This window comes from Dama dama, chromosome X (assembly GCF_033118175.1).
Source record: "Dama dama isolate Ldn47 chromosome X, ASM3311817v1, whole genome shotgun sequence".
In the NCBI taxonomy this organism is placed as follows: domain Eukaryota; kingdom Metazoa; phylum Chordata; class Mammalia; order Artiodactyla; family Cervidae; genus Dama; species Dama dama.
The window spans coordinates 139,301,000-139,322,207 of record NC_083714.1 but is presented as its reverse complement, the minus strand read 5'-3'; the positions used below and the strand labels follow the sequence as shown (position 1 = coordinate 139,322,207).

The 21,208-nt window shown below is 37.0% G+C and overlaps 2 protein-coding genes across 3 annotated transcripts in view; one reads left to right on the top strand and one right to left on the bottom strand.

The window, feature by feature from the left end:
- The window catches only part of FANCB (FA complementation group B), a 346,913-nt gene that overhangs the window by 21,756 nt on the left and 303,949 nt on the right, over window positions 1–21,208 (bottom strand). The gene's annotated exons all lie outside the window — the stretch shown is intronic.
- Window positions 4,391–21,208, top strand: part of GLRA2 (glycine receptor alpha 2) — a 182,958-nt gene continuing 166,140 nt past the window's right edge. For both annotated transcript variants that reach the window (XM_061136016.1, XM_061136015.1), the window contains exons 1-2: window positions 4,391–4,458; window positions 6,578–6,711. In XM_061136016.1, coding sequence (XP_060991999.1) covers window positions 4,391–4,458; window positions 6,578–6,711 — 202 coding nt within the window. The remainder of the gene's footprint in view (window positions 4,459–6,577; window positions 6,712–21,208) is intronic.

The window sequence follows — 21,208 nt, the reverse complement described above, 5'->3', positions numbered from 1 at the left end:
TAACATTGAATGGATGGATATACTATGGTAGAAAAAACCAGAGGCCGTCCCCTCCCCCATTCATTACAAAGCTCATTGAAAAAATGAAAGTTGCTCAGTCGTGTCCGACTTTTTGTGACCCCATGGACAATACAAGTCCATGGAATTCTCCAGGCCAGAATACTGGAGTGGGTAGCCTTTCCCTTCTCCAGGGGATCTTCCTAATCCAGAGATCGAACCCAGGTCTCCCACATCGCAGGCAAATTCTTTACCAGCTGAGCCACAAGGGAAACCCAAGAACACTGGAGTGGGTAGCCTATCCCTTCTCCAGCAGACCTTCCTGACCCAGGAATTGAACTGGGGTCTCCTGCATTGTAGGCGGATTCTTTACCAACTGAGCTATCAGGGAAGCCCCACAAAGCTCATTAAGCAATAATTGTACACATGTATACATGCGATGGTGACAAGCTCTTTGACTCAAAGTTGCTGAGTAGTAAAGAAAACTGTAATAGGGAGAGTTGACAGAGTCATGCAAGTCAGGAAAACCCTTCTTGAGGAAATGACATTTGAAAAGAGATTTGAGAAAAAAGATACGTAAAAAAGACAAAATGAGAGGCATGAGCACTCTCTGGGATTAAGCAAAATGGCAAGTGTGAGGGACTAAAAAAAGACCAATACGGTTAGAAGAGAAGGAATAAGATGAAGGACAATGTAGGCATGGGCCAGACCATGTGGCACTTTCAGATCACGTTAAGTACTTCTCTTGTTCTACCCAAATATCAATAGAGAGTCATCATGTTAATCAGAGGGCATGACATAATCAGATTTTGATTTCTGAATAATTGTTCTGGCTGCAGTGTAATAATGAGGTGGTGGAGGATCTGCTATTGGTGTGGGTAGAGAAGTAAGGTAACTATTGCTGCAATCCAAGCAAGAGATAGGCTAGCTCAACTAGGGTCATGGAGGCTGAGATGGAAAGAAGTGGACAGACTTGGTAAATGTTTGAGAGAGAAAATCAATAGGGCTAGGTAAAGACTGAATACAGTAGGTGATGGAGAGAGAGTCTTACAGTTGATGCCTTAGCTTTTGTTTGGTGATAATGAAACAGGAGCAGCAGAACAGAAACAGGATTTGAAGGAAGTATTAAAACCTTGGTTTGAACATGTGGACTTTATGGAACCTTTGAGATATTCAATGGGAATTGTTTAGGAAGAAGCTGGACATGTAGGTCTGCATAGAAATACATATATTTGTGTGTCATCTGCATAAAAGGAAAATGCAAGTTATAGATATGTATAGTATTGTCTAAGAGAGTGTAGAATGAGAAGATGAGAGGACTAGAATACAAACTTCAGAAAATCCAACTAATATAAGCCAGGAGGATGAGGACATGCTTGCCAAGGAGACAATACACTAGGCAAGCCAGGAATGTACTATGTCACAGGGTCTAGAGAGGAAAGTCCTTGAAGAGAACAGAATAGTGGCTGCTAGGGGTAGAGGATAGGGAGAAAGGAGGAGGTGCTAATCACTGGGTAGTTTCAGTGATGTAAGATGAATAAGTTCTAGAGATGCACTGTACGGTTCTGAGCCTCTAGTTAAGAACTGTACTTTACACTAAAAAATCTGTTGAGAGAGTAAATTTCAAGTAAAGAGCTCTTTCCACAATAAAGTAAAAATAAATTTAAATAAAAGAGGGGAAAAGAGATGTTAAGTGCCATGGAAATGTCAAGTAAGATGACAACAGAAAAAATATCCTTCAGCCTTACTTACAAGGAATTCATTGGCAAACTCAGGGAGAGCTGTTTCTATAGACTGACAGAGCTGGAATCCAAATTGATGAGAGCTGAGAAGTATAATGAGGAGGTTACATTAGGTCTTCTCTAAAGTTCCCTTCAACTCTAAAATAATATATACGTTGATTTCATGCTGCTAGCCAGAATCTCCCTTTGTCACAGGTTTCCCTACTCACCCTACTCTTGGTTACTAACATTGAAAGAAATGACTGGCAAAGACTTTATTACTTGAAGCATCATTACAACCTCAAAAAATTTTTGGACAAATAATTTTCCTACACTTTTACGTATATAGTTTTGCTTTTGGAAAAAATCTTGAGCACAAAAAAATCTTGTATGATTTTTTCCATAGCATCAACTGAAGAAATATATTTCCAGGAATTGATTTAATTTTTTGGGTCAGGACTGCAGGGATAAAATCAGGTCTAGAGTTTCCATGTGGATGAATTTGGAAGTGAACAGATTCAAATTGCAGTCCAGGGATGCCTCACTTTACACTAGACTGTTTTTCTTTTAAATTGAATCACTTTTTCTGGGTTTTGTGAGTTAAGAGAACACTTCCAAAGAACTGATTTTGTATGTAAACAGACTGCTTGCGCACTGCTGCTTTTCATCTAAAGAAAGGTCCTATATTCTCACTGTCTTGGTGAGATAGAAATCTGCTAAAAGGGCATACATAACATTGCCACTCAAAGTGTAATCAGTGGGGCCAGCACCATCAACATCAGCTAGGAACTTGTTAGAAATGCAGAATCTCAGGCACCACCTCAGACCTACCAGATCAGACCATCAGGTGATTTATGTTAAGATTAAAAGGTAAAAAGAACTGCATTTTTTCTCAGAATTTCCTTTTTAAAATCACAGAATTCCTTGTTACTCTGCTATGATATTTAAACTTATCCATGTGCATATTAGTCATTTATGGAATAAAAATTCATCATTTTATTTTGTTTTAAAATTAAGACCTGCAATGGAGTGCCAAGGAGATGAACAAAGTATATTTTGCAGACAAACAGTAGGTTACTCACCCAGCTCATGGCAGAACATGAATTTTTCATCTCCCCTTGCCAGAAGTTGATAATTACTTACATTGAACTATTTATCTTTCCTCTTTTTTACTAGTAATATTTGTAAGTTTAATTTGAAATAGCAAGGTTACCTGTCATGCTTTTTGTACAGGATTTATAAACTTGAACTATTTTCTGTCTCTTTAGCCAATTTAGGAGAAGCACATTTACACTTTATTATGTGACTCATCCCTGGTGATTAACATCTGTAATGGGCAGAAGAAACTCAACCTGCAGTCTCACCCTTCCTTGCTTCAGCTCTTACTGGGAGCCCTACTCTAACCTTTAACCAGGACAGGAAAAGATTGCTACTGCCCCCTGCCGGCCCATTTTATTTTTTCTCCATTACAAATCCGTGACTTGAAGAGGATGCCCAAGGATTTTGAGCCGCTAAAGAAAGCTCAGCGAAGGGGCTTTCCCTAGTAAAGAAGTAGAGAGATTCTTTGGGAACAGGCAGCTAAAATCAAATGAAAACACTCAAGGGGCGAGGAAGGTATAAAGGGCTTCTAAATTAAATTATCGATCCTCAAGAATCATTTTCTGCATATGGGCTTAAATGTCCCCTCCTTTTCAGCACAGGATTCCTCTTTTGCCTTTAGGTTCCAATGATAAGGAGTAGACTGCCCACTCCCCTACTGTAATTTCAGTACTATCGATTCTATTCTCTGCTTCGCCCAATTTTCTTTTCCCACGCCTTGATCGTATTCCCTTCTTTTTTCAGCCTCAAACTCCCGTCCCGCCCACCCACCTACAGACTCGCATTTCTAGGAGCTCAGACCCTAGCCTCCTTCACCCTCTCCATCTATCCTGACCTCTGCTCCTCTCTGGTCATCACAGCACCCCTTCAGCACCCCTTCGCTGAACAGCCAGTCACTCTTTGCCTTCAAATAGCAGGCATGTCCGCTCTGGAATGCCTCTCCCCGACCCCCGCCCCAAGCGACTGAAAAAGGAAACATGCGCACTTCAGAGCTAGGAGCTGTCCGAGTGCTGAAATTTATCGGCTGGGTAAGATCACGTCTCCGTCTCTTTCTGTAGCCCTCATTCCAGCACAGGATCTCAGCAATTTTGCCCTCTTCTTCCTACCCACTCTAGCACGCAGAGTCCTTTCTTATCCCTCATTTACAACTTCTTTTAAAAAGAGAACATTTTCTAGAGAAAAGAGATTCGCTAAACAGAAAGGACATAAAACAAAAGCCACTGCAACCGACTTCCAGCATGGCATTGTCACCAGCCCCCTTTGCATGGTGATGTGATTAAGGTAGCAGCATTTTTATTATTCAAGAAAAGCAGCTGGGGATCCATCAGTTCTAAGGCTTTGTCTCTCCTGGGTTAACTGATGGTCCTCAGCCCCCGTTTGACCTGACCATGATGTCTAGTACTAGCACTTTTTGTTTTTCCTCAGCAAACTGTACAAACCCAAATCTCTTTTTGATTTTCAAGGAAACTAGATTCCTGCCAAATTTTGAGTCTGGACAATAAATAGATACTTTGTCCTAGCTTCTTTCTGGAATCATTTCGGGAATATTTTCCACAAGCATCACAGATACAGGAATGAACCGGCAGCTAGTGAACATTTTGACAACCTTGTTTGCATTTTTCTTAGAGACAAACCACTTCAGGTAGGTGAAACGACTTTGCATGCTGATATTTTCCACATGAAAACTGTTTGAAAGAGAACGTGTCATGTAATTTTTATCTGTTTTTCTATGTCCTGGACCATATTATGCTAATTTTATAAAGGAGAGTTAGAGTTCTTTTGTTTTTTTAAAAAGCTTAATTATGGTGGGAAGGTGGTAAATTTTCACAAAGGCAAGTTTTACGATGCATAATCCTACTTTATGCACTTGAATGCTTTTTCACAGCCAATGTGATATTAAGATACTCTGATGAGTTGCATGCTCTTTATATTTCTGTATAATGGAGATTTTTTTTCAAATTCTTCTGTAAGTCATTTAAAGGGATTATTGAATGCAATGCTTTTCATATGGTGCAACTGATTGAATTAATTTGCTAGGAGCATGCTCATTTTATATAAAATATAAAAGAACCCAAATTCTTAGCCAACTTGGGACTTCTATTGTATTTCAACAACTAGATGCATACTATGAGAACTACAATTCAGGAAATTTCTTGAAACATCAAAAACATTTAAAAACTCATGCTATCACTGTAGTCTACTGTTCAATAAATTTAGAAATGTTATTGCCTATCAGAACTAAATTAATATGACATCTTTGTATTTATTCATGCATGAGAAATGGACTATGCATAATTAAAATAAGCAAGAAATCATTATTTGCATGCTTGCATTTTCTACTTAATTTATAAATCATTTATTCAATTGATACCTCAAAATATCTGATTATTAGCAGTAAGTGAAATAGCCATCCTAATGGCTAAGAGGTTCTAAGACAAGATAGAAATAAGAGATGTTCGTACAACAAAGTATAGGACTCTTCATTTAATTTTCACCAAATTTTATGGTATTTTTTCACAGAACCAAGAGAAATGGAACATATAGCAATAATGCTATGAGTACTGGGAAAACCCTCTATGTTCCTTTCAGGTTCACACCTCCTACTATGATTAAGAAAAATCATAGGCTGGGTTTTATTAGAATCATCATCATCATCATCTTCATCACCACCACCATCACCATTATAATCAAATAATACTTGATTAATCAGATGAATCTGCTTATGGGAATGTGAGTATTTCTAGGTGATTGTATCAATTTTAACTTTTACCAAATGTTTGTATCATTTTTGCACTTATATTTAATATTACTTCTTTGAAAAACTGTCAAGAATGTGATATTTTCTTAGTGATAAGAATTAACAAGATTCTTTGTTAAACTATTGAAAATAAAGCTTGAAAATACATACTTTGTGGAAGAAATCAACATTCAGTTAATAACTATGTATTGTGAAAGAATTCATTTCATGCTCTTTTTATAAGCCTTTTAAGGAAAATAAAAATCTGAGAAGTTGTCCAATTACCATTTAGTGTCTTAACAATGCAAAAGACAAACTGATTTAGAAGTTCTTTTTCATAAATACTTTACTAGAAAGTCAACAACTTAAATGCTAATATATAAATAACAATGATAATATAAAATAGAAGTACAGACATGCTCATTGTTGACCTATTTTAGAATGAAGTTAAATTTACAAGTGAAGATTTTCTTTTAAACAACACATTGAAAATAGCTGAAAGTTGGAACAGAATCTAGCAGGTGAGAAAATAAGCAATTGGATAATTAGTTCATGGTGTATTGTGTTCTGCCCATCTTATTTTACACACACACACACACACATACATATATGTAGAGGACTTACATTAAGGGCTGAAATGCTGGAAGAATATTTTGAAAATCATGGGGAAATGAGACAATCACATAAATTTTAGAAATTATCCTCATTTCCCTGATGACACTAGAAAGAGCTTTATATATCCATAAAACCTATCATCTACAGCTATGCATGCTGTGTCATCTTAAACATCTTATGGCAAAGTTTGGTAACTTAGGAAATATGACTCAGGATTTATACCCTTCACCACTTAAAGTTACCTCAAGACCATATACAAGTTAGGAAGTTGACCAAAAAGTTTATAATTTTTTTCTTCTTATTAACGTATCAAATATATTTATAAAACACAATGTCAAACATTGTGTGAACATTAGTTCTCAGGTGATAAGAATGGAATTGTTGCTAAAAGAGTTAATGATGTGTTTAGGGCGGCTTTCTGCAAAGACCATGACTCCAGGTCTGGAAAACAACCTTCACAGACCCTATCTCCTTCAGATTTCTTGGACAAATTAATGGGAAGGACATCAGGATATGATGCAAGAATCAGACCAAATTTTAAAGGTAGGTTCCACTTAAACTTATGTTAATTAAGCCTATGGGAAGTCCGGATGTTTGAATACATTGAAAAAAAGTTTTCAGGACTTTTTATTACAAAATGAAAACAAAAAGCACAGTATTTCATTTCATTTTCCCATTCTTTTGAACTAGTTGATTTAACAGCTTAAATTTTATGTGTTGTTTGCACACAAACACATAAACTTGCAAAAACTTTCCTCATTTGTGTTATGTTCCACAAGGAAAACTAAAATCTGAGATTATTGCCACATTCCCTATGTTATCTTGAGTGGGAGTGTGACCAGAAACGAATATAAGAGCAAATGATAGACTTGATTTATATGAATGATTACACCAAGGTCTTTGGTTTGGGTTTTAAATGCCTACCCCTAAAATGAAGTTTAAAATTCAATATATAACATGCCATTATATATACTTTCAAGCTCTCATTTTTAAACCTTGTGAGAAAAGGCTCTAATTGAATACATTACAAACTATTGGTTCCTCTTGTTTAAGCATTCTCATTGTTTATTTGAAATTATTTATCAGAAATTAACAAAGAAGATCATAGAATTATAGAGTGCATATGTCAAAGATGGTGGATACTTTCTTTGTTCGATTAGAAACAAACCAAAAACTTTGGTGTTTTTGTATGTTTAGCATTAAAAAATGTAATTAATAGTCTGCAAAAGTTACTTTTGATCTATTTGATTAATTTTTATTCTGAATCAGAAAAATACCGAAATAAGAAAGAACCAGTTATTTATTGAATTGTTTTGATGTTTTAATTTTAAAACATATTTTGAATAAGTGCATTTTATTTTGTAATTTAATTTAAAATAATGCTGTGTGAAATATTTATAAGATTTCATAAAAGGATAAACCTATGATCGTCTAGGTATTATGTCATAATTCATGCATTGCTTTGGTTTTGCTTATTAACTATTTAATTGGATTGCTTTCCTTGAGGGTTGATTAATTTTTATTATTGGCAAATATGAGCATGAAAACTAAATTCTAAATTCCTTTCTTTTTTAAATGTTGCACCTCTGAATATACCCAGCGAAGGGCACATTACTTAAAGAAACATATCAGATTTTTGACAAAACAAATATTTTGATTTATAGATTATATATAAAAGAGAGACAACAGAACTTAGTTCAAAGATCGATTTTCCTGAAAATTTTCATGTTCACCCCATTTCATATTAATTTTATGGTCACTGGAAGTCAATATTTGAAATAAAATCCTATGAGTTACTAGTTGAGAATCAGCTTTGTCAATGAGACTGCTCACTCACACATTTATTCACTGAGCCATCTAATAACTTTTTAATCTGAACTACATGCAAAAAACTAACTACTGCATGCTTTGAAAACTTGAGAGATGTAACAGGTTTGGATGCTACCACCAAAAATTTCAGTGGAGAGAGCAGATGTTACATAAATATATGTATAATAATATAATACATAATACTAGATAGAAAGAGATAACTAGTTAATAGTTGAGTAACATTAGGAAGTACAGATAAAATACTACAGGATTCCAACAAAAGGAAAGATGATTTTCTATTAAGCTATTCATGGAAAGTTTCATAGAGAAGGACCAGAGATGAATTGTTTCAAGTTTATGAGAATCTTGTTTAATAGCAGTTATTAACATTATTTTCCAGAAATGATTTTTTAAACGGGAAGAAAAGTGCAAAGAGTAATAAAACAAACACCCATGTTGTTAGTGCTACTTTCAGTTCAGTTCAGTTCAGTCACTCAGTCGTGTCTGACTCTGCGACCCCATGGACTGCAGCACGCCAGGCCTCCCTGTCCATCACCAACTCCCGGAGCTTACTCAAACTCATGTCCAACGAGTCAGTGATGCCATCCAGCCATCTCATCCTCTGTCATCCCCTTCTCCTCCCACCTTCAATCTTTCCCAGCATCAGGATCTTTTCTAGTGAGTCAGTTCTTCGCATCTACTTTAAGTGACCACATAGAATAAGCAATAATTTCCACACAGTTTTTTTCTGGCTCTTTTGGGGACGTCACTCTTTGGAAATGACATTTCTCATGATTCTAAAAGAATAAATAAATGAGGAGAATATCAAGTATAGCAAAGCATGGCCATATTTTTGAGATCTGTCCTAAAGACCTGAGTACAGGATGTTTTAAAGACTTATCTAAGGGAAATAGGTGAATATCACTTAGGACTCTTAACACGAATGAACTTTACTGACTTTTCTCTCCCTTTCCCTTTAACTCTCACTTCAATGAACCGTGATACTCTTTCATAAATGTTACTTACATGGACCGTTTATATCAGAACAATTACAGAACAGCTCCCACAATTCTCTTTACTATGAGGATTTTGGTTTTTCCTGGGTGTAAAACATTCCTTACTTGATTCCAGACGTGATCTTCCCTCATTAGTGTTCCCATGGAACTTTATATGTCTAATATAGTTCTATTGCATATTTATGATTTATCAACCCATCCCCCTACCACACCTTATTATATATATATATATATATATATATATATATATATATATATATGTATATGTATATGAAAAGAAACCATCATTTTCTCCAGAATGAGGAAATAAGGACCAAGAAAGAAGTGAAAATGTAGATCAATTTTTGAAAATTAGTGCTTACAATAAATTGTAGTAGAAGTTGAGGGTGGAGGGAACATTTTTAAGAAATGAAGTATAATTAACTCAAAGTATTTGTTAGTTTAGGTGTACAGCATAGTGATTCAGGTTTTTTTGCAGATTATATTCCATTATAGGTTACTATCAGATATAGGTTACTATCAGATATTGGCAAGGGGTGGGAACTTCTGAGGAACCCACCGGTGGTTCTAGTGGCTAGCAAAGATGATTTTAGCTGAGTTTAAGAGAAAGAAATAAAAGAGATAATAAGGAACTTGTAACAATAAGAAGACTAGGAAAACTATAGTACTTACTATAGCTGATTAGCAATGTATCAATGAGAAATTTTATATAGTAGATAGATATGAAAGGTGATTAGGAAATGTGATTGTATCTGGAATAGTGATAGACTCCCTGTAAATGCCAAAACCAAACTGACTATGATAACAATAAACATGGTGACAATGAAGACAATGATATTGAAAATAACAATAATGGTGATTAATAAGAAGAAAAAAAGGGCAAAATCTGACCACAAGAATACAAGCAAAAGCCAAATATGGGCTGTTGAGAAAAAGGAAATGGCTTTTCTAGAAGCCATAAGAAATAATAGCACATTTCTCTGTTTTCTTTGATGCCATGTACTGGCATGGGAAAAAAAGTGTATATGCACAATTTTTCTTATTGGAAGAAATTTTTCCTGCATACTTTCAAGTCAGTAAAATATTTCATGTCTATTCCATATCCCTAATGGGCTCTGAAAGATGTTGTAATGGGCATATATACAAGGAAGGGAGATGGATGTATGCTAGAAAAGGGAGCCAGAAATGATTCAGACTTAGACTCTGTAATTGAGAGCCATTCTTAGAAACTATCGGAAAAAAAAATAGCTTTTCTGATGTGCTGAAGCATAGTGTATAAACAAAGTCATGAGTCAGAGCTGCCAATTGCATTCCATCTATGAGATCCACAGAGACTTGGGTCAGATCGCATCAAAACATAAATTTTGAAAATCCTCACTTCAGATAAAAACACAAGCTATATCTACTTACAATTACCTGTGTTGAAACCATGGTAAATGTTGATTCTATGTCAACAGAGAAGACTCTTTCCCCACTTAGGTGATTTGTCTCATTCTCAGTTGATTTATCATGGTGTTATTCCATCATCCTATCAGATATTCCTTTGTCAGTATTATTGTATCTTGAAAATGCCACTTTAAACATTAAGCTTTTCAAGAAGCCAAATGAAATGCTCAAACCTGGGCAAAATGCATTAGTTCTGATTTTCTCTCTTTGAAACAAAGCCTTTATCTATTTTAACAAAATTTTCTTTGAAAAGAAAATTAACTTAGAGTTATATCCTAAGTTTCATCCCAATGTGAGTAAATGCATTTCACCAGAACATTCATTTTGGGATAGGATCTGGAATAGATCATGCCAGGAGAAAATTATTCTCTCCACTTTTTTGTGCATGCCATGCACACTGATTTTTTCCCCATATCTGGAGACCTAAATTTGCAAGTGTGATGTGTGACATTAAAACCTACATTTGCATGCAATATGGTTTCCTTTATTTTCCAAGGAGTTATCAGCTCAAAAGGTGTTTCAGATGCAAGTAAGAAACAGATTCACTTTCAAAAACCTCGAGGTCTTCAGGTTTGTCCCCTTGAAAACTCTCTTGTCTGTAGCCAACAGGAGCTCAAGACCATGTGTTGTGCTTATCATTCCTGTAGGGCATGACCTGAGCACAAACGTCCAGCAGGGACCCTTGGAAAGAGTGCTTCTCTCAGCGGGCGGTAATGAAGCCCTAGCATAATCATTTCTTTGATCACCCTGGTAGATGCAGGCATCAGATATTTCCATGGATTCTGAGAAAAAGAATAGAATGCTTACAAGTATCAGAAAGATTTTTTGCAGAAGTATTTGACTTGAATGCAGAAAGCAGTCGAAACCTTCAGACACCTAAAAGGGTACAGCCATTTTAGAATCACACAATAGGAGATAAAAGGGGGGAAATGGTTACTGAAAGGAAAGTCTGGATGTATCAGAGAGAAATTTATATATGATAGTTTTATTCAAGTATGATGTAGATGAAGATTTTTGAAGATCCAAAATCCACTAGCTGTGTCACAATTTATTTTTAGCTTCATTTGTATATACTAGGCTGCTCTGATGGGCCTGCAAGGTGCTCGTCAGGAATTTGAGGTAACACCAAGAAGGAGGCATCTACAGTATTCTAACACACTCTGGCAATGTCTACTCCAAAGTATAAGTTCATTTATTGAAGTATGTCTTCCATTCCATGGTGACAGAGTAGTCGAGTAGGAGGGGTCTTGGACTTGGATCCAGAAAACCCAGGTACATGTCCGAGTTCAACCACTTTGGAGATGAGATGTCTCCATCTCTCTATGACTCAGGTTTTATTCTGACTTTGCTCACCTCATTTGGGTTGTTCTGAATATCCAATGAAATCATAAATCTGAATGATTTGCTTCTATTAAAATTATCACAAGTAATTTGAATTATTATTACCAGTCTTCCATTTCTTTATTATAACTGACACTGACTATGTATTCTCAAAAGTTACCCTTCATGGTGATTGGGTCCTTAAAAGTTGTTTGAATTTTTTTTTAATGGGAAAAAAAAGAGTCAAAGAGGTTCTAGCATTTTAGAGTCCTACCACAGTAACCAGGATGTAGATGTCATATGTCTTAGCTGGTTCTTTTTTTATTATTCCAGTGGGAAGATTTTCAACCTGAGAGGGCTATTTCCCATTCCTTAATATGAAACAAAGAGGGAGCCATTTGTGTGAAGGAAATATCTTTATGAAATCTTTATTCAAATCTCATCCTTGATTACTTTCTTAGATTCATTTTTTAAATGAACCAAGTAAAAGACATAGAACCAATTTTGCTTGGTCTAGAAAGGACTCTGAATTTGATGCAAGATATGTGACTGTCATTTCTGATGTATCTTCTTGTCCAGTTACTGCAGTTGCAAGGGTCACTGCACAAACGTGCTGAATTGATTTCTAATTTTAGAATAAGTATTTTAAAAAGAACATTTAGTCTCTGCAACATGGCAGGTTAAGAGCACTGGAAATGGAAGCCCATAATTTAGTTTTTGAGAATGTATTGCTCCTTGGTTGATTCTGGGTGACTTCATATCCTTAATTTTCATTATTGAAAGAGTCTAAACATTTTATCCTGAGTTCTATAGTGCTTTCTGTTACTCCCCATGCTGAAGAACAATTCAGTCCATTTTGTTGATAATCTGAGACCTTGTTTTAAGAAATAATGGCATATATATCAGGGTATCTCAGTACCTAAAGAGAGGACATTATAATGTGTCTAGTTGGTGTAATCAGGTTTAGAGAAAAATAGTTATTAGCTTGTTCTTGGTGGTGTTGGATATTTTTCTTGGTGTGTTGGATCAGACATGTTCAGTCTTAAAAATGAAAATTTAGTTGATTAAGCCTCATTATAAGGTCTTTGGAAGCATTCTGTTTTCTCCTCGGAGTTAACACCTAAGAGGCTGTCTTGACTGTAGGAGGCAACATTTTCTCATTGACTTCTTTCTTGAGAGGACTACTCTGAACACTTGTGACTGATTGCAGATACTTTAAGCCATGTGAAGCTCACTAAAGGAGGGACATGAGTGAAAAGAATAGGTCTCTAACTGGTATTCTTAACTGTGAAGGACCTGTAAGAATAAAGTAAGTAGATCTCCATTTTGGAGTTCTAGTCTGGCTAGCCAACCAAATGTGGTCAGGGGGCAAGTACAGGGGAAAGCTGGACACTCTCTCTGACTCATGTCCTGGGTTATGCACCCTCCACTCCTTTATGAAGTACAGGAGTACACTCAATGGTGGCTCTGTTTCATTAACATATCCATCCAAGAGGGAAAAACAAAATCCTGGATCAAGTCAAAATGTGGAAACCGAATAGGCAGTTACCATGAATGTGACTGAATAAGTCTTGTTTTCTATTTTTGTTTTTCTGTTGGAAGGTGGCTCATACTTTCTTGAGGAAAAATAAGCTACACCTGCCCATGCATTGTCAAAGCAACAGAATAAATTTGCAGCAAGGGAGCACATATGTGAGCACAAAAAAATTACATGTAAAGGTTTTCCATCTTTATATTTCAATCTAAACATGCAATTCTTTTGTTTATTCCTTTAATAAATAAGCAATGAGCAGTACCTATGTGCCAGGAACAATGTTCCTTGCTAAGTATACAGTGGTAAACAGAAAGTTAAGCTTCTAAATGTCAGTTCTCACTTCAGTAAAAGCTGGAATATAATTTGTAAGTTTAATGCTATACCATCCAGGATCTTTGCAGGAAAGAGATGGCATATTCCAACAGGGTGTGGGAGAGTTTGGAAAAAACCAGTCCCTAAAGGGAGAATGTAGTACTCTGGGACTGTCAATAGTAGACCTGAAGAGGCGAGAAGGGGAGTAGCTGCCAGAACCTAGAGAAAGTGGCTCTAGAGAGAAGCCACGCAGTGAGATCTATGGAGCAATGGAGTCACTATGTGCTGGCTTAGCAAGGAGGAAGCTAGTGAATAAATATTCTGACCCCACTCTCCTCCTGCATTCCATTTTCTTGTGGACCCTCTCGTTGGCCAAATCCAACTAGAAGTCTGAGGGCAAGGGAGCTCAATGATGTAAACCCAGAAGGCCAGCTTCTCAGAGTATAGAGAGCAAAAAAGACAGAATCTTGAGGTGGGTGGGGAGTGGAAGATAATCAGCATAAAGTCAGCTTATGAGCAAAGCCACCCTTCAACTTCAGGTGATCAAACAGACAGTTCCCAGACTGACAATAGGTTTAATAAGCCTTCCTTTGTCACTCTCGGGAAAGGAGGGAAATGAGAACGGGATACCACCTGGATATATTATCCCGATAGATACATGATACCTCCAAAAGCGGAGAAGAGAGAGGAAGATAATGGAAGGTGATAGTTCTGTTTCCTAAACAGACGAGTTAAAGAGGTGCAAAGGGGTAGGGGCGAAGAGGGAAAAAGGGGGGAGACAGAAGTCTTCCTGTGGAATATACAAAAATAATTAATATCATTTCCTTTCTCTCTGATTTAACATGTTTATATGTTTGCTAACATTGTTGTGTTTGCCCCTCAGTAATCCGCACCCCCCTGCCCCGGGCTTCCCATGCTGGAATGTGTTGCGGGCTTCGATTTGAAGCACAAGACTTAAATGCCAAGTCTCTTGGGGCAGCATTTCTGAGACACAGCCTTTCCTGCCTGCTCTTCTGTCTGTACAGAGCTGAAGAAGTGTTAGAAGCCTAGGGGCAGGGAAGTGTGTGTTCTGAGGAAATGGTGGGTCTAAGGGACAGCTGCTTGTTTTCCACTGCTTGGTTGGTTTGATTACTGCACCTGAAATACAGCTACTTATCATGGCAATTCTAACTACTTTAGGAAAACCTCAGAACCACTTTACCACCTAATTTTTCTTTCACTTTTAAAACCCAAGTGTACATAGAAGATAATATAATCTATCTTCTTCTGATTTATTTACATTTAAATACTTCAAGATGTGGGTTTCTAAGAACAAATTCATGCCCGACAAGGCAGCTGAGATTTCTTTTATCAGCCTTTCTCTTAGAAATAGCATTCTTTGCACCCTTCCCCCTTAAATGTATTCAGAAAACAAGGAGTCTGTTTATTTAGCTTTGAACCTCCAAGTCTGAAAAGTGAAGGATACACACATTAGGTAAACCACACTGTAACAACCCCAGTAAGATGATATAATTCAGGATAATTTATATATATACTGGGGTTCTCACAATGGATTTCTCATATTCTACTTTTTCTTTTGAATTAATTGTGGTTTTAATACGTGAATGTTGTATAGAGTATGCCAAGTCAAATGACTTAGGATTTAAGGCTAAACCAAACTGGCAACCAATCAGATGTGTTTCTCAAACCAAGCTTTTCAGAACACCTGTTTTAGATCCATGTGAGTAATGTTAAAAAGGCACATAGCTGGTCCCACCTTTCCAACTCTACCCCTCTAGAATCAATGAATGAAAGGATGTTTAAACACTCACTTTAACAAATTCATTACTCCCTATAGTTTAGGAACTACAGGTCCAGAATGAGAAATTTTTGCTCCCGTATCTGAAGAATAACTTCCCTAATGGCTCAGATGGTAAAGCATCTGCCTACAATGCAGGAGACCCGGGTTCAATGCCTGGGTCGGGAAGATTTCCTGGAGAAGGCAATGGCAACCCACTCCAGTATTCTTGCCTGGAAAATCCCATGGACGGAGGAACCTGGTAGGCTATAGTCCATGGGGTTGCAAAGAGTCGGAGACGACTGAGCGACTTCAATTTCACTGAAGAATAATATCTTCCTTATAGTACTTTTCCCCAAGATACTGTGCTCCAGTATTGCCTTACCAAATAAAGGTGGGGGACATCCTACAAGAAAAAAAATCTAAACTGAGACTCATGAGGCCTTGTTTTAACTACAGTTTTGCCAGCTGTGACCTAGAGCATGCCACCCAATCTCTCTGGGATTAATTCTTGTCATCTCAAAAATAAAAGACTTGGACCAAGATGTCTATTTCACTTCTAATTTGGATAGTCCCTAGTCTTTACAGTCTAAGTTAATATTTTTGAGTATGTCCCTTTCTAAATTATTGATTCACCCACAGAAGAGCTTGGATGCAACCAATCTTCCCAGAGAACTGGTCTCAGAAATTATTCTGCTCAGAATTCTTTACAGTTGCTTATATCTTATTTCAACTCCCAATATTTCAAGGATGATCATTATTCTCTGGAAAACTCTGGAAACTTCTGAGAGGATTAGTGAAGGAATCAGCCATTCACAATTTTTTTCTTGCCCTTAAAAGGTTTGCATGTAGCAAATTCATGTACAGAGGCTGCTTCTAGGAAAAGTAGCTATCATGTTTCTTTAGTTCAGCATCTGGTCAAAGACATTTCTCAAAACACTAGTCCCATGAAATGTTCTCAGATATAAGGTTTAAAATGTAAAATAAGAATGGAAATTCTGCAAAACATCCTCTAAGAGACTCCCAATATTCATTAGCATGTTAAAATGTTTTGAAAAATAGCTACAGTAAAAATATACAAATAAATATTTTTAAAACTTTCTTTTTAACACAAGGGCTTATCCTCCACTTATTTGACCATAGATTCCTTAAATGAGTAACATTCTCAGGAACTAGTGTTTTACAGACTATACTTTGGAAAATGTGGTCTTGCTAAAAACTATGGGACCAACTAAAATTTTTTTTACCATGAAAATAGCTGCTGCTGATGGGAAACCTACATACATACATACATATATATATATAATATGTTTATCTGCTAGAAAGATAATATTCATAAGAGTGGGAAGGCCCCAGAATTCAGTAAATATGGCTTTTGTTTTGATACATGGTCAACATTAGCATTCCGATGCCACAAGAGAATTACTCTACAAGTTAGATTATTATTGCAGACTATTTATCTCCTGCTTCATTTACATGAATAAATAAGCAAACAGTGGCATTTTGGAAAAACAAACATTGAGAACAAAAGAAAAGACATTAGTCAGTACAGCAAAATACTTTGATCTGATAATCACCTTCTGTTTTAGTCTGTATGATTCTTGAATGCTGAGTGACAAATATACACTTAAACAAGTGACCTTTAACCTTGAACTAAAGACATTTTTTTCAGCAGAACATGACAAAATTTCATGGCTACATGGAAAATTTCCTTTTGAATTGCCATTCTCTTTCAGGCAGTTTTCCAAGATGAATAAATCTCGTATGATTTCCATTCAACTGTTTGTTAAGAATTTTTTTTCCCCATCACTTCTTTGAAATTAAAAAAAAATGAATGCATACTAAAAAAAACTTCATTTGACAATTGAAATTATGCAGTATTTATCTCAGTGTGTGCAGATTTTAGGGTTAAGGTATTCATAGTATTAAAATACATTCTAAGTTGGTCTGCTCAAAATTGATGCTTCATGTAGTTAGATATAAATTCCCAGGAAGAACTATTGAAAATTGTTTTCAAAGAAGATAGATGCAGAAAGAGAAATGTCTTTGAAATATCACTAAATGTCTTGAGAAAAGAGTTACCTATATATAAAACTTTTTAATTACTAGTTCTTCCCTTATACTTTCTCTGAATTTGTCAAATAAGCAAGTATAACTTTTTTCTTCCTGTTTCTTATTTCAAGGTCTTAGTAAAATGTAGAAAACAAAGTAGGGGACGGGGAAATACTAAACCTGCGCATGTGTGCTCAGGCATGTCCGACTCTGTGTGACCCTATGGACTGTAGCCTGCCAGGCTCCTCTGTCCATGGAATTTTCCAGGCAAGAATACTGGAGTGGGTTGCCAATTCCTTCTCCAGGAGATCTTCCCAACCCAGGGATAGAACTCACATTTCCTGCATTGGCAGATGGATTCTTTACCATTAAGCCACCAGGGAAACCCAATACTAAAGCTACCTTAGCCTGAATGGCTCCTGATCCACATCATTTACAATTGACTCTTGAACAATGTGGCGTTGGGGTGCCAAACCCCAGCAGTTGAAAGTCCATGTGTAACTTTACAGTGGGCCCTCTGTTATTCAAGTTCTGCATGGGTGGATTCAACCAAAGAGAGAGAATTGTATACCACTAGTAGGCTTTTTATTGAAAAAATATTGCATATAAGTGGATCCATATAGTTCAAACTCATCTTGTTTAAGGGTCAACTGTATCTCACACAGTAGATGAAGACACATTGATGATGGAACTGCTACACATTCTATAGCAAACAAGCCCCTTATTTGAAACATTGCTTCAAGGTATCCATGTAATGGCATTGTTGCTGATATTCCACTGTATAACCCACAGATAATGGAATAGCAATTTTTCAGCTTTTCTGGTCATTTAGGACTTCCCTCATAGCTCAGTTGGTAAAGAATCCGCCTGCAATGCAGGAGACCTGGGTTTAATCCCTGGGTTGGGAAGATCTCCTGGAGAAGGGAAAGGCTACCCACTCCAGTATTCTGGCCTGGAGAATTCCACGGACTATACAGTCCATGGGGTCGCAAAGAGTCAGACACAACTGAGCGACTAGCAATTTTTCAGCTTTACTGGTCATTGAAGGTTGGTATATATTGGACCTAGAAGAGGAACTGAGTGAAGATGAACTATAAAGAAGTGATTTAGCACACACACAGTTTGCTTGCTCTGTCTTCAGATTTTGTATCATATAGCCTGAGTGCCTAACTCAGATTCATTGCTATCATTTGCTTCCAGTATCACTGGAGCTTCTCCATTTCTAGGAGGCAGATAGTGGCATTATACTGGGGGATGAGGAGATGGCTTTGCTGAATCCTTAGTTGTAGAAGTAATGGGATATGAAGATAAGGATAACATTTTCCCTAGTATTTTCTGAAATTTGATAGTAAAATGATGTATGTAGTGTCTTCTCAAAGTATAAAAATTTAAGAAGAGATCATCTCTGTTTGAAAAGAAATGTCACAGAGGTCCAATGCCATACCTTGTGGATAGAAAACCCTGGCACCACAATTTCTATTTTTTTCAGGAAGATTTTTTTATTGATAAAATGCCACTCTGCTCGTTCTCTCTAAAATCTGAGGTCATAGCTTGTTAACAATAAGGTTGCTATACTATTCAGCATTTATTTTCCCTGGAATATTCCTATTTTATTTTCTTGAGTTAGTGACCTCTCTATGACCAGTGGCATACTTGACCTGACCCTTGCTAGACTAATCCTATATTATCAGATGTGTTTCTCTAGTTCGAAATAGGAGGAATTACCCACAGTCTGGGATATGTATTCCTTTTATTTCCCCCAAGCACCTACATTTCCAATATTCACATTTGTTTATTGTGCACATATGCCTCATTTAAGCTCATCCTTTATTCAAATCTTCAGAGCAAATATTCCCACTTAAAACTCAGCAGGCAGCTTCCTGTTCCACAGATCTGATGCCAACCAAGTTTGTAACATAGAGGGCTTTCAGCAAAATGTATAAATCTCTGACTTGGGGCAAATATCCCAAAGCCCATAAAAAAAGAATTTCCTCAGCAAGAGAATACACTTATCTCAAGGGGAAAAATTCCACATTTCTACTTGTCAACAAGACTTTGCAAATGGCATAATCAGATACACACACATAGACACACACACATACACATTTTTTATTTCCTGCCTATGGCAACTGGGCATGCATGAGTCCCCAGGTGAAAAGTCTTCTATAGCACCCATTCACCTCAACTGAATTCATTTAAGAGATGTCAGTGTACAATTAACAGCAATATAGCTTGTGTGAAGGAATCTTTGAAGAACTCAGTGGAAGTGGATGAACATGTGAAGTGTCCATGATTGAGTTATGTGTTCTTTACCATGGGACCTTCCTCACTCCGCCATACATTGAAAGAGCATAACTATTACATAAGAATCTGAAACCAGATGCTAATAACATCTGCCACAATAAACTGCATATGTAAAGTCTCAAGGAAGCAGGTATCACCTCAGTGTCTAACTATCCACATACATGTCAGAATAAATTATCTGCTTCAGTGATGAAGCAAAGCAGTTGAGGGTATTAACAAAAAGTATCCATTAGTGACATCATGCAAAATTCCATATAAATCATAGAATAATGCCTCTGAAAAAAGTCACAGACTTTTGAGGGAGATGTGGCAGGTGCAAATAAAGCAAAGAAATATAGAGTGAATAATAAATAGATTTTTAAGGAAAGCTAAGATCAGAAATAAACTCTTATGCTTTTTTTAGAAAATCCATAGTGCAGCTGCTCTGGGGTGCCTGATTGGCTATGTCTCTATCTGAATGCATAGGAAAAGCAAGCTGAGCTGTCATCCGAGGGAGTGAAGAGCTCAAAATACTAGTATCCCTGAATTTCTAGACCCTTCCATGACTCTTAAAACTCTCCTGGGACTTCTCATCACTTCCAGATAAAGTCTATACACCTGTACATGGCTTACTGGGATCTTCACGGTTACTTTTCCTACATCTGTTTGAGGTTGGGTTTCTGGGAAGCAGACGCTGTGTGGAAGTGATTTGTTAAGGATAACTGAGCAAGGGAGACATATAAGAGAGTGATGAAATCAGACAACAACGGGTGGTAAAAACCCAGTTAAGAGCATGATCACAAGCCAAGCCCAATAGTGGGTGAATGTGACCTGATCCCTCAAGGGAACTCTGAAGTGTAAGATATACCCCAGAGTTGTTCTGACTAGAGATAAGGGAGCTGACTATTCATATCCCCTCTGTTAGTTATTGGGTAAAGATGGCTCTCAGGATGTGTATGGGTGGGTGGGGAGAGTAAATTCCCAGATAGAAGGTGGGTAAAGTAAGCTCCAGTAGCTCTGGAACAGCCCTCTGTGAAAAACCACGTGTTCTGGCTGCTGCTGCTAAGTCACTTCAGTCGTGTCCGACTCTGTGCGACCCCATAAACGGCAGCCCACCAGGCTCCACCGTCCCTGGGATTCTCCAGGTAAGAACACTGGAGTGGGTTGCCATTTCCTTCTCCAATGCATGAAAGTGAAAAGTGAAAGTGAAGTCACTCAGTCGTGTCCGACTCTTCACGATCCCGTGGACTGTAGCCTACAAGGCTCCTCGGTCCATGGGATTCTCCAGGCAAGAGTACATGTTCTGGCTACTGTAAGTAAAAGCATGACATTTTGTCACATGCAGCAATATGGATGGACCTGGAGGGTATTGTGCTGAGATAAGTCAAACAGAGAAAGACAAATACTGAAATACTGTATGATATGACTTACATGTGGAATCTAAAAAATACAACAAACTAAGGAATATATATAAAAAAAAGAAGCAGACCC